Raw genomic sequence first — 13,639 nt, 5'->3', positions numbered from 1 at the left:
GGACTGTTCTGCGAGTGTGTGTGTGTGTGTGTGTGTGTGTGTGTGTGTGTGTGTGTGTGTGTGTGTGTGTGTACAGCTGCAGCCACAGGGCCAAGGGCAGTGCTGAAGTGGAGCTGAATGTGGGTGGGATGGGCCAGAGGAATAAAAATATAAAGGAAACCAGGGCAGCCAGTATGATATGAGCAAAAGGATGGAGGAAAGGGCTGTAGAGGTAAGGGGTCAGGGCTTTTTGGACCTTCAGAAAAAAAGACTACCCAGGAGAGAGAGAGAGAGAGTAAGAAAGAGACCAAGGAAGAAAGAATCACAGAGAAGCCAGGAACAGAAAGAGGAGACTGGCTGGGGAAAGTAGGTCGAAAGGCTGAGGTGGGAGAAGGGAGCCCCCAGAGGTTGGGGAGAGACGAGAAGCTTTACTAGACAAGAAGGAGCCATACTCAGGCTTGCTGCTCATGGGAGTTTATTTGGACTGAGCTGCAGAGATCCACTGGCTGCTTTAGCTCGGGGTTAGGGCTGCTGTGGCTCTGGCTCTGGCTCTGGTTCTGGCTCTGGCTCCGGCTCCAGGTCTCGCTCCGGCTCTGGCTCTGGCTCTGGCTCTGGCTCTTGCTCCAGATCTTCTATCTTGCTCTGAGCCTGAGGTGGGCGAATCCCATGCTCTAAAGCAGAAAATCTTCTTGGTCGCCTCTGTGGGAAGACATGGAGGGTGGGAGGAAGAGAAGGATGAAGAGATAGGGAATAAGGAGGATACTGGGTCCATCTATTGTTTCTCAGCCCCTGCCTGGCCCCAGGCCTTTTCTCAGTCCCTTCAAGCCTCCCTTGGTTTCTTCAAGCACAAGGGATCCCTGGAATATAGCAGCTTATGAAGAAAGGCCTCTAAAGGCAAATTCAGCATCCACTTTAGTCACCTTCCATGAGGAAAGGGCACCAGACAGCACTCTGAGGACTGGAGAGAAGGAAGGCCAGAGGCAAGGGGAGGGGAGTCCTTGAACTCACGCGTTTTCTCCAAAGGTGAAAGCCAAAGACTCCATTCACCAAAAGAAGGAAGAGGTTACCAATGGTGAGGAAGAGAAGGAGATGGTCTGTTTTCAGGACACCTGGGGCTCTCTCAGAGTGCTGGGCACCTAAAGAGAAAGTACAGGATTAGGAGTAGGGTCCCCACAGAAAGGACATCTGCCACATCCTCATATTTTACAGATGCAGACGAGGCCCAGAGAGTTTGGGGACTTGCCCAGTATCATTCAGCCAATTAGTGGCAGAAGTGGGCTGGAGCTGGACAAGAGCTGGAAGTCAGGTCCCTAATAGGAAAAAAAAAAAAAAAAGGGCTGGGAGGGAGTGGTGAGGGGTTCTGCAAATAGAATCAAGATGATTGGTCTGGAGTTGGGGTTGTAGTGTGTGGGGTCTCAGACCTGGGCCAGACAGCTCGGTGAAGTATACGGCTGTTCCGAGAAGCCTCTCCCCCTGGTACAGGTGGCATTGCCAGGGCTGAGAAAGGAGGCTGGCCTCCTGCACCTCCAGCCAGGGTCCTGGAGAACTCCTCCAAGACTGCTTGCCCAGGGGGCTCCACACAAAGCGCTCTTGTCCAGATGCCGGAGTCACCTCACAAAACAGTTTTCTCAGGTTGCCAGGTAACCCAGAGGATTTGGGAGTCACTGAAAACATTAGAGGGAATAGATCTTTTGAGTCCCCGACCCCCTTACTTGACACCATAGATTCAGCTCCCAAGTCTCAATCACACTGCACTCCCCTGAGCTCTGATTGGGTGAGGCTGAGGGGAGGAGATCAGGGTCATGGCCAAATTAATCTTATGAAGACAAAGTTCTGGTCAGATCACTCTGCTGCTCAAAAACTTTCCTATTGCCTTCAGGGGACTGTTCAAACTCAGATTGGCCCAAAAGGATCACATAACAAATATTGTTTCAGATTTTTTTACATGATTGTCTACTCAAATGCTCAGAACCCCCAATATCTAGCAGGTAAGTTGGGCCCCAATATACTTTACACTTGTCCTGTTTCCACAATTTGAATCACATCCGTGCCCCTGCCTTGAGGTACCCCCTTTCTGAATGTTTGGAGAACAGTGAAGTGACCAACTGATCTAGAGACAGCATCTCAAAGCTGAACAGTGAGCGACAGGGTGAGTAAAAGGAGACAAATGGTGAAGGGCCTTGAGGTGAGCCTGGTATACAGGAACTTGAAGGTTTGGTGACACAGAGACCCGAGTCTAGACCCTGAATCTGGCACTTCCCCCCTGTGTGACTTTGGGAAAGTTTCTTCTCTGTAAAACATCTCTCATTGAGTTGTCATGAGATAGCATGAGAAATGAACACAAAATGGTGGACCTTCAGGTAGACCTTGGACAAAAAGAATTGGTAGGTTTTGGTGACTGAATGGACATGGGGGAAGAAAGAGGCTAGGTTTCAGGGTGAGTGGGATGCAAGCGGAGTTATTGGCAGAAAGGCTAAGTCAGCAAGAGGACTGGGCATGAGGAAAAGATGGGGTACAGAGTGACACTGAGGTGTGACTATAATATCTAGGTAGAAATGTCCAGGAAGCATGTGGAAATTCTGCACTGGCCCACAGAAGATGTGTTATTTGTTTGCATATTCATTTAGCCATTGAGCCAATAATACATTATTAAGCACCGACTATGTGGTGCTACTATTTAGTGGCCACAGGTGAGTACTACAGACACAGCCAAGTAACCACCATTAGTAATTGACTGAATTACCAATCAATCAACACATTTTCTGAGTGTTTTTTTTTTTAAGGTGTGTTTGTTTTATACTGTCTTGAAAAGCCCATGATCAGTAAATATTTGCTGACCAAGGGACTGATTTATTAACTCCTCCCAAACTGAGGCCATTTCCTGCAACTTTAACCAGAGCTCTGGCCCTGAAGTGGGACAAGTATTCTAGAAATATATTCCACCCTTTTTAAACCAAACTTTTGCCACCTCTCCTTCTAACTTCTCAGACTCTCCCCCCAATTCAGAGCAGGGGATCCCCTTAGAGAAGAGTGGAACATTCATCTAGTGACTCAGGGGAGATTTTCAGTTTCATTTCTTTATATATGGGGGCGAGATAAAAGGAGCCCAAGAGGGGCAGCCTCTGTAAATTATGCCCATGGCCTGACATCATGAGGCAGATTTGTCCAGTCTTTGCCCAGTCGGTCTTCTCTCCCTGTCCCAGCTCCCCTGGGTTGGGAGCTACTCCTTTCCCACACAAGACTGACCTGTGATGACTGCCAAAGTGACAGTGGTACTGAGCCGCTGCCCCTGCAGATGGATGTGGCAGATGTAGGTCCCCGCCTGAGCCTGACTCACAGCCTCCAATTGAAGAGTAAAGTTGCCATTGTCTCCAGTCACCAGCAGGTCAGGGCCTCCACCAGGAGGGGTCCACTTGGCAATGAGGGGAGACTGGGTCTTTACACAAGGAGGCAATTGGCAGGGCAGCTCCACCCGGGAACCTGCTCCTGCGTACACTGTCACAGGGCTTGGCGGCTCCGGATCTGGAGAGAAAAGGGAACCCAAAGTTAAAGCAGAGAGGGGGAGGTGCCAGAGGGGATGAGCACTGGATTGCCATGGAAGGGACAGAGAGAGTGAAGGAGGTGGTTCTGCTCGGAAGAGTGCTAAGGAGCAGAATAAGGTGAATGAACTGAATAGATTCAGGAACCCAGGATGTGAGCTGGGCCAGCAGGAGACCAAAGGCTGGCAATTGAGGCTGGATGGCCAAAGGAAAGTCTACAGGGGAGAAGGCAGCTGAAAGGATGCAACATGAGGAAGACAAATCAGACAGTGAGATCCATCCAGAGCAATGACACGTAGTATTAGCTGCAGAAGACCTGCTTTGGGGGCCCATAAGTCAAGAGGAGGTGAGAGGGGAGCAGGAAGGCATTGTGGTCAATCAAGTGTGAAAGCGGACTGGAGGAATTACCGAGAACAGTGAGGTTGTATGTGCTGGAGACATTGAAGCCATCTCTGTAGGTGAGGACGCAGCCCCAGGGCCCGGAATCCAAGGGGCTGACGAAGGGCAGGAAGAGGAAGCTTCCAATCAAGTGGTGATGGGGAGACTCCTGAACAGGGACCCTGCCTGGGCCCCGGAACCAGTGCACAGAGGTTGGGAGGTCAGGGCGGTTGAAGGAGCAGTTCAAAACGACCCAATCGAAGGTCCTGAGAGACCCTGACGGACTTGCAGTCACTGTGCAAAGATAAAGAAGGTTTGATCAGCCCCACCGCAAACTTTCCCGACACAGCAGGCCAACTAAGTGGAAGCTCCTGGAAACAGGCAATGCAATGTAGATTTCTTTGTCTTCTCCCCACCCCCCACTCCTTCCAGCTCAGAGCCTGGCACCTGGAGGTGCTTAAAATGGATGCCTAGAGTCTCCTGCCTACTTCCTCTGCCTCCAAGTGTGCCTAGCTTGATCTACTCTTCCCGTTCACCAGGCCACGCCTGAGGATCCCCACTAAGCCCACCTCCTGAGCCACAGATGTCTGAAATGAATCACTCTAGCCCCGCACCCTCCCTCTCCCCCAAGGGGTGCCTCCCCTCCTCCACCCTGGCACTCCCACTGTGGGTGGGGGAAGGGAAGCTCAAGGGGTGATACAATCTCTTCAAAGCCCCTCACACACACACGTGCTTTCTCTGGGGCACCTTCCATTTAGCAATCCGGTTCCCCACCCCCTTCCGCTACCCTTCTCAGGGCTCGCTGTCAAGGCTTAGGGCGCATCCTTAGAAGCACAGCCCCGGCCCAGCCCTTCCTGCCTGCGGACGGCGTGGAACTGGGTGCCCTCCTCCGGGCCTGGCGCCCCTCGCCCCGCCCCCACCTACCCGAGGCCTGGCCCACACGCAGACGGAGGCGGCAGGTGAGGGCGCGGTTCTTGAGGTTCACGGTGGCGCTGTACTCGCCGGCGTCGGCGCCTCGGGCCGGGCGTAGCCAAAGCGAGAAGTCTCCGCGCTGGAGGCCGAGCTCTCCCAGCCTCGTTCGGGACTGCAGGGGCGGGCGCCCGCTGCGCAGGCCCCCGGGAGTCAGCCTCAGCACAGTGTAGGGGGTGGGCGCCTCGGGACGGGAGCCCCGGACTGGGAGCCGGCTGGGCGCGGGAGAGAGAGATGGAGACATGAAAGGGGAAGAAGTCTCTCGGGGGAGATGCAACCCTGCCACACTTTGAACATAAGGAAGCCCACCCAAAGGGACCATTAACTGTCCCCGTCCCCCTGGCCTTGGGCCGGCACCATACCCCGCTGACAACTCATGGGATGCAGGGGTGTAGGGAATAGTCTTCAGAGGAAGGAAGGAACTAGGGTATGTAGTGGCAGGGGAGGTAGGCCACTGGCTTTAGAGGGGCTTGACGGCTCAAGGGAGGGGCTGGGGACTGGTTTGAGCCTTGAGTCTGGATGCCATTGCTGCTGGATTTGGGAGTTCTGTTGCCCAAGTTTGGGGTGCATACCTGTCTGGTAGATGCTGCCAAGTGACTGCTCCTATTCGAAGAAGGCTGAGATCCTGGAGGGGGATTTTGGGACTGCAAGGAAGCTGGGCAGGAGCCCCCTCCTGGGCCCACACCTCTGGGACCTCTGCCCCAGGTCCTGGTGCCTCCCCTGGGGAGAATAAGGCCAAGAGGAGGAGCCATGAGCCAAGTGATTTAGGAGTAGAGAAGGAGCCTGAGGAAAACCAGGGGTTTTGCCGCTTCCCTGCCAAGGGGGGAGCCTGAAGAGAGGCTTTGGGGCTGAAGGACTGCCCCCCAAGCAAGGCATGAGAAGAATCCACCCAAACTAGGAACCTTGGCTTTTGTGCAGTCATCCAGACAGCCCAGCTGACCCCCTCCTGTGGGTCTGGAGGGCGACCCACCCTGTGGGTCATCTCCACCTTACCTGGCACTACCCACAGCAGTTGCAGAAGCAGCAAGACCTGGAACTGGGTCTCGCCCATCTCCCCTTGGACTCGGGCCACAGTGAGCCCTCCAAAGGGAAGAGGTCAGAAAGTGGGTAGAGACAGCCTGACAAAAGAGAGGTTCTGCAAAGTGGGAGATGGAGGAAGAGAACCTAGAGGATGAGGGACAGGGACAGAGGCCTGGAGAGAGGGGAGGAACCAATGACCTGAGGCTGGAATCCAGAGGAAAGATGGCCACAGCAGGGGTTGGTAGAGGGTGAGAATTGGGGGTGAGGGGGCTCCCAGGGAATAGGACAGGGCAGCGGCCCAGAGCAGAGTGAAGGCAAGGTGGATGTCTTGAGCTGGGAGGCCGGTCTGTTGCTCCCAGGGCCGTTGCCCCTGTCCTGCCTTCCCTCCACCTTCCCCACTTCCCCTCCGCATTGCCCCCCCACACACCCCAGGGCTCACAGTTTCGCTTCGCAGTGGAAAGTCTGAGGGGGCTGATTCCCAGCAGCATTACCCTTCACCCCTGTGGTGGCGCTCCCCTTGTTTATTTCTTTAGTCCTGGGTGTCCCCACTACCCCCTCCACACCCTTCCCCACCCTCCTGATTGTTCCCTTTCCCAGGACTTTCTGCCCTTGTTTCCAAACCATTTCTGCCCCACACTACCAGCTTGCCCACCTGCCTGTAAGCTGCCTCTTCTGTCAGGCCCAACATTTACTTTTCCTGGCAAGCCCTTTCTTTTGTACTCATCCCCTACCTCATTCCTTTAACTTCATTACTCCCATAGACCTGCCTTCCCCACCCATCCAATGACTCCTGGGAGTAAGTTGGACAGGAAGCTTTACTGGACCCTAAAAGATGGTAGGTCTGGGGAAGGGTACTCAATCCCAGGGAAAAGAATAGCTACATTGTGGCCCTGACTTTTATGGCTCAGTGGATTGAGCACCAACCTGCAAACCAAAAGGTTGCTGGTTCTAGTCTCAGTCCTGGGCAATGCCTGGGTTGCAGGCTGGGTGGGTTCCCAGGTTGGGGTGGGGTACGATAGGCAACCAATTGATGTTTCTCTTCCTCTCTCCCCGCCCCCATTCCCCTTTCTAAAAACAAATTTTAAAATCTTAAAAAAAAAAAAAAAAAAACTACATTGTATTGGGCCTTCAGTATGTGCCAGGCGCTGTATTGGACATTTTAAATACAGTAATCCATGAAATCTATCCCCATTGTACAGATGTGGAAATTGAGACAGGTTTAAATAATTAGCCAAGACTAGTTATGAAATGTGAAGACAAAAGCTGTGTGTGGTCCTGACACTGGATGATTTATGGGTGTCTTTTAACAAGAACGGTGGCATTAATGAGTCACATACAACCTGGCCCAGCTGAGACTTCTATGTACTCAGCATCTGCTCCCAATCTAGAGGTTCTGCATTGGCAAGGGTGATATGGAGAAATGCAGAAATCCTTCAACAGAGGTCAAACTCTAGAAAAACTGAGGCAGAAGTACTAGGGAAGGAAGGCCGAGACTGCCAAAGGGAAACTCTTGCTTCCCACCCCACCCAGCCTGAGGAGCCAGCCCAGCAGGGAGTGGTGGAAGGCAGGTGCCAAGAACTTGCAGCCAGCCCGGGTACCACAGAGCCCTGGAGTTCTCTACTTAACCAGGTGCTCACTTCCTCAGTGCCAGGTAGAGGGGCAATTCTGATGCCAGGCAACTCTCACTCCAGGTGTCAGAAGTTGAGACCCAGGCCTCTCAGCCCTCTCCCACTGTAGGGGTGGGACTTCCTGTTTCTGAGGCTGTTTCTTTGCCTGGTTCAGCACAACAGGGCTGGTAGCTTTCCACTGGGCTCAGCAATGTCTAGACCTGGTGTGGGCTAGCAGGGAAGTATGTGTGTGTTGCTGGGGAGGAACATCCCCAGGAATCCAAAACCAGGACAACAGTCAGCTCTCAAGGAAGCTGGGCTCCATGCCCACCCCTGGAGCGTGACCTTGTCTTCTTGAGTGGTGGATGGTAGGAGGTACTTTTTCACAGAAGGGAAGGGTCTTGACAGAATGTGATATAGCCACCCTCCTCCCTCTGCCCTGGGAAAGCAGGAGACAGGTTAAAAACAGAAGCGCGACCATTTCTTTATTAAATTATACAAAAAGGGGAGTTGAGGGGGGCAGCTGTGGGGCTTGGTCCCAACCCTGACCCCACCCCGGCCTGGCGCTGTCTGAAAGAAGGGGATCTGGGGGAGACCCAGGGATCAGGCAGGGTAGGGATGGACAGGACAGGAGGCTAGGATGCAGAGGTCAGGAAGGAGAGGCTAACAGAGGAGGGGTGAGAGTGGCTGAGGGAAGAAAGGAAGAGAAAAAGAAGAGAGAACGGGGCAATTGGGAACCAGCTGGGGAGCTCAGATGGAACAGGTCAGGAGATGGAAAATGGCAGAGTGAGGATGGAGGGGCAGTGTCCGGAGAGGTGGACATGAGAAGGCTAGGGAGAAAGAGGGTGGCAGCTCTAATGCAGGGCCCAGAGCAAGGAGCCAGGTGAAGAGTAGCTGAACTCATCTGTTCCTGCCCCCATCTCAAGGCCCCGGGGGGGTCTCCCACCCCAGCCCATTGGCAGGGGGCTCATGCTGATGCCCCATTTTCTGTCTTCTGCCGCTTGGGATCAGCTTCATCCTGTGGAGAGGAAGAGATATTAAATGGGAGAGGGACCTGCCCTGTCCTTGCCCTGCTCCAGCACCCACCCAGGCACCACAGGGATCTGGGTCCAAATCCAAAGGGCTCCCATTTCCTGCTGCATCCCTGACAGCCCCTCAGGCCCCACAACCCAGCCCAAACCTCCTCTTCAGCAGCTCTCTTCAGCGCGGGCCCTTCGTCGTCATCATCTTCTTCTTCCTCATCTGAGGAGCCAGAAATGGGTCATTGGGGAAGAGCAGGAAGCTCCATCAGACCCCCTGTGGTTGCCCTCAGCCCTGTTTCAGGTCTTCAAACCCACCCTGACTCTGTTCCTTGGAGCCCAGCCTCCCTACCCATCCCCACCTTCTTCTTCCCCTTCATCTTCCTCTTCTCCATCCTCAGCAGTTTCTTCTTCTTCCTCCTCAGCTCCGTTCTCCTCCTCCTTTGGGGACCAGAAGAGGAAGCACTGTCAGGCTGGCTGTTTGCCTCCACCCACCATCACCACCAACGGCAAGGGCAGTGGAAGGACCCAAAGGGTGAGGCAGGGAGGATGGGAGAAGTCAAAGGAAAGACAGGACCCAGCCTCCCAGGAAGATAACTGGAGGGGGAATGGTGGGCAGATGTGGTCACAACCCCCTAACCCTGACCCTCAGCACCTCCACTTCTTTCTTTCGCTCTTTCCGGCTTGCCTTCTCTTCCACCTTTTCTTTCTTCTCCTTCAGGTCCTGCAGAGAGAGAGAGGTCACCTTTCTCTCACCACAAATGATCTGCAGCCCTTCAGTCCCTCTAGCCTCGGTTCTCCCTCTGCAGTGAGCTCAGAAGAGTGCAACATGGAGAAGGTAGCCACAGCTGCTTGAAGTCAGAACAGAGGTCCTAGGGTCCTTTTTTTAAAACAAAAAAAATTATTGATTTTAAGGTGAGGGGAGGATAGAGAAGAATCTATTTGTTGTTCCATTTATTTTTGCACTCATTGGTCTGTTCCCTGACAGATCAAACGCTGTAACCTTGGCTTATGGGGAAATAAGCTCTAACCAACTGAGCTACCAGGCCAGGGCCAGTCCCAGGGTCCTTAAGGACACAAAGGGGCTGAGATCAGACACCTTCTTCTCCAAGACTCAGGGAAGATGCAAAGTGATGAAGGAAGGGAATTAAGTGGCCAAAGTAACTGCTCACCATCCCCACCAAGTTCTTCCAAACCTCACTGGCTGAAGAGTTCAGCTCAGCAAAGCAAATCCCTCCATCTGTTCAGAGCCCTAGTGCCCCACCCCCTCTTGCTGCCTGCCCAGCTCTGCCTTTTGTCTACCTCTGGGGCCTTTCCTGGTACTCTCCTGGGCATCCCTCCCAGTACCCCCACCTCCACTGCCTGCAGCTACCAAAGCCTTTGATTCTGTCTGTCTGTGTCAGTCCCCAGAGTCCCCAGACTCCTACTTGGGCAAACACCACAGGAGGGCACCCTAGCCTGATTTCTGGTATCCTCACTTTTTCCCCACTCCCTCTTCCAAAAAGAAGTTCAAGTAGATACCGCCTCCGTAAGGCCTGTGGAATGTGTATGGTGTGGTGGAAAGGTAGAAATAACCACTTCCAGGGGATACAGGTCAAGTAGGATAAAACAAACGTGGAAGGGAGAATGTGGGGCATGGGAGATGAAAAGAGACAAACACATCATGTCTGGGGTGGGACACGAATACAGATGGGGAAAACACCTGTCTACAGGACCCTTCCTCAGCACTGCCCCTCTCTTCTGCATCCTAAGCTCTTGCCAGGTGCGCCCTAATATCCTTTTTTTTTTTTGTATCCTCACCTAAGAACATTTTTTCATTGCTTTTTAGACAGATAGAAACATCGATGTGAGAAACATCAATTGACTGCCCTCTTGCACGCACCTGACTGGGAATCAAACCTGCAACCTTTCATTTCAGTCCACAGGATGATGCTCCAAGCAACTGAGCCACACCAGCCTAATGTCCTTTTCCGATATGGCAGAGGGATATGCTCTGGAGAGCGCCCCCTCTATAGACACATCTGCCCTTCCAATATTGATTCCAGTCCTCATCCCACCCCACCCTTGGCAAGCCCCGAATGACAGTGACTCCCTATGATCTGATCTGGTGTTGGTGTGCAACTCTGTGTATCTGATTCCATGTGGGTGGAAGTTTTTTATGTGAGTAGATCAACCTGGGAAGGTATGTCCTTTCTGGAACAGGACTGGGGATAGGAGAGAGGGTTGGTGCCAATGGTTGGCCCGGAGGGACACTCAACTCCCTTCTCCCTTTCAGGGGAGCATAGAATGCTTGACCCTCTCACTCCAGCTAGGTTTCTTCGTGTCACTTGGCTGTCCTCATTTCTTTGCCACATGGTAGGTATGGCATTTCTAATACCTGGTAGACTTTCCCCTCCATCCTGGGCCTGGAGAGGCTGGGGCTTGTCAGCTTCTCTCTGAGCGTTAGCACCAGGTCTGTGTGCCCTGGCCTGAGTTTCCCATCTGGGCTGATGGGGGGAGGGAGAGAGCGTGAAAAGGAGGGCAGGAGACTACCAGAGACTAAAGTCCAAGGGGCCGGGCCCTTTCCTCCCTGTCCTGTCCTGCTGGTCACTGTCCTTCCATGATCCCTTTTCCAGAGGGTATGTGACCCAGGTTGTGTGCTAAGCAGCTCTCTGGCCTCATTTACTCAACACAGGCACACACGCTGACACATGCTGACACAAGTTCACACACACAGCTACCGAGCACCCACGAGACCCAAAGGCACATGGCCCGGTATTTGGGCATTCTGGCACACTCTTGAGACAGACAGCACAAGAGCCCAGTAGAGCCACTCAGCACTCACAAAGCAGCAACATGGCTCCAGAACATCTATGTCTTCACATGCACACATGTAACTGACACAGGCAATCCCACACACTTGCTGAATTTCAGACATACAAAGACACCTACTCAATGAAGTCACATGCCACCACACAGCCCACCGGAAGGCCACACAGCACACAGCTCCTGTCTTCCACTGCCTTTATTCCCACGGGTTCCCCTTATCACGTCACAGGCCACCAGGAGGCCTCTATGACCTCCTCAGCAGCCCCGCTACCCACTTCCAGCCCCCAAGCTCAGGCCGAATTAATTTCCCAAAGCGACACTCAGCAGGTTCCCTGAAGAAATTAAAGGCTGGAAGAGAGACAAGGGCAAACGGATGGGCCAGGAATGGGAGCTGACGAGAGCAAGGACGGCTCCACGCAAGGCCATACAACGCTGAGCTGAGGCTTTTTCGAAGGCTATTCTGGCCTTGCTTCTGATTTTTAGGGACTCAAAATTCTTTTAAGTGTAGGGGGAGAAGCTGAAGAGGTGCTATGGAGAGAAAAGACAGCTGAAGGCCATGGGGAAAAGAATGGATATAGATGTAAAGAGAAGAGGGAATGGGAAAATAGAGGAAGTAGCTATCCAAAGGAGAAGCAAGAGGCTGTCGGGCCTCGAGGGGAGGGGCCTCGAGGAGCAGCCTCCCGGGAGAGCACTGTTTACACTGGAGGGTCTCCTACGGCTCAGCCGAGGAAAAGTGAGGTCAGACTGGAATGAGAGACGGGGAAACGGGTCGCGGGGAGGGGGAAGCGAAGAAGCAGGCAGGTAAAGTGAGCCGCGGAGAGCTCCGACGGGAAAGTGGCCCGGGAGAAGGCGCGCGGGCCTGGCCCAAAGAGGGGTGGGGACGGCGGCTGGGCCCGAGCGGGGCCGGGAACGCCACTCGGGAAGCTAGAGGGCGCTGGCGGGCGGCGCGCCGAGCTGGGTAGGCAGCGCCAGGCCGGAGAGCGGGGGGAGGGCGGATAAGGGTCGGCCGGGATCCTGCGCCAGGGCAGCGTGGGGCCGTCGGGGGCGGCCTGGGGTGCACGACCGTGCGAAGCCCGGGGGTCGCGCGGGGTCCAGGCCGCGGCCGTCCCCGCCCGTACCTTGGCGCTTAATTCGGCCGCTGCCTCCACGCTCTTCTCCGACATGGTGCCGGGGCCGGGGCCGAGGCTGGCGGGGAGCCGGGGTCCCGGGGCCGGGACGGAGGGGCCCTGGACGGCGTAAGGTGGCCGCGGCCGGAACCTGGCGCGGTGGCTGCGGCAGCGACAGCGGCAGCGGCGGCCTCTCAGCAAGCTGGGTCTCTGGAAGAGGCGACAGAGGCGCGCGGGGTGGGGCGGAGGTGGGTCTGGAGTGGAGACCCGCAGGGCTGCGGCCGTCCAGAGAGCGGGCGGAAGGGCGGTGCGGGCGGTGGCCGGCACGCTCCGGCCGCGGTCGCTGGGTCGTCTGCTCTCCGCCCCCACACCCGCAGAGCTGCCGCCGACCAGCCGCTGCCGCCCCCGGGCAGAGAAACCGCTTATAAAGGCGGCGCTGCCCGACGGGAGGGGCTTCCCAGGGGTGGGGCAGGCTGGAGCCGGGAGGAGAGGCGAAGGGAGGAGGATGAAAGCGGAGGTTGGAGAGGTGGGGATAGGAGGATGAAAGCGAGGGGAGGGAGAGCGCGAGAGGCGGGAGGACTAGACCGGGAGGGGGAGACGGAGAGACTGACGGTCGCGGAGAAAGGAGTGGGTCGCGGAGGTGGGAAGGGGTGGGGTTCCTGCGGGGAGGGACTTCTCCGAATTCCGACCTACTGCCTATGAATGTGGAGTCTGTCTTTTGGGGGCGGGCTGAAGGGACGGCCAGAATCCTACTGACCCCCCAGCAAAGCCCTGAGATTTTGCCTAGTGGTGGTGAGGGGAGCACAGGGAAAACGCTGGGCAGGTATTTGAGAAACCAGAAGCTTAAACTAGAGGAAGAGGGTGGGGAGCTACTTCCACATCGTGCTGGATTTCCCCTTTCATCCGGCATCTGTCTGCCCTTTCTGCGTGGCCTTGAGAAGGGATTGGGGGGGAGAAAGGGCAACGCACCCTCCGTCCTGCCCTAGGTTGACATTTGTGACCCCTACTGGGTTCTACCGTTCCTGGCTCCTCCTTGTGCCGGAGGGGAGTCAGAGGCCCTCCAGTCTCCTTTGCTCTCTCCATTATCTGACCTCACTTATTCGCCCACCTCACCTCACTTTTCTTCTCCTGGTCTTTGTACTTCCCTTCATTCCTTCTCATTCATCTCTACCCAGGCCCCTCCCTCCCAGCCATTTATATCACACCTCTCTTAT

The 13,639-nt window shown here is 54.9% G+C and overlaps 2 protein-coding genes across 2 annotated transcripts; both read right to left on the bottom strand.

The window, feature by feature from the left end:
* Positions 1–444: 444 nt before the first annotated feature.
* On the bottom strand, positions 445–6,256 carry LAG3 (lymphocyte activating 3). Its single transcript, XM_090275381.1, has 8 exons — positions 5,859–6,256; positions 5,438–5,585; positions 4,821–5,107; positions 3,927–4,190; positions 3,226–3,501; positions 1,401–1,643; positions 988–1,115; positions 445–678 (listed from the first exon to the last, which is right to left on the bottom strand). Exons 1-8 carry the CDS (start codon positions 5,914–5,916, stop codon positions 502–504), a joined length of 1,581 nt encoding a protein of 526 aa, XP_090131507.1. The 5' UTR covers positions 5,917–6,256; the 3' UTR covers positions 445–501.
* Positions 6,257–7,951: 1,695 nt separating this feature from the next.
* On the bottom strand, positions 7,952–12,997 carry PTMS (parathymosin). The gene is made up of 5 exons (XM_090272762.1): positions 12,438–12,997; positions 9,167–9,235; positions 8,874–8,952; positions 8,673–8,734; positions 7,952–8,510 (listed from the first exon to the last, which is right to left on the bottom strand). Exons 1-5 carry the CDS (start codon positions 12,480–12,482, stop codon positions 8,460–8,462), a joined length of 306 nt encoding a protein of 101 aa, XP_090128888.1. The 5' UTR covers positions 12,483–12,997; the 3' UTR covers positions 7,952–8,459.
* Between the last annotated feature and the right edge of the window lie 642 nt (positions 12,998–13,639).

Source organism: Furipterus horrens, unplaced genomic scaffold (genome assembly GCF_987537825.1).
Source record: "Furipterus horrens unplaced genomic scaffold, mFurHor1.1.pri manual_scaffold_4, whole genome shotgun sequence".
Lineage (NCBI taxonomy): Eukaryota > Metazoa > Chordata > Mammalia > Chiroptera > Furipteridae > Furipterus > Furipterus horrens.
The sequence above is the reverse complement of the archived record's forward strand: the minus strand, read 5'-3'. Positions and strand labels throughout refer to the sequence as shown.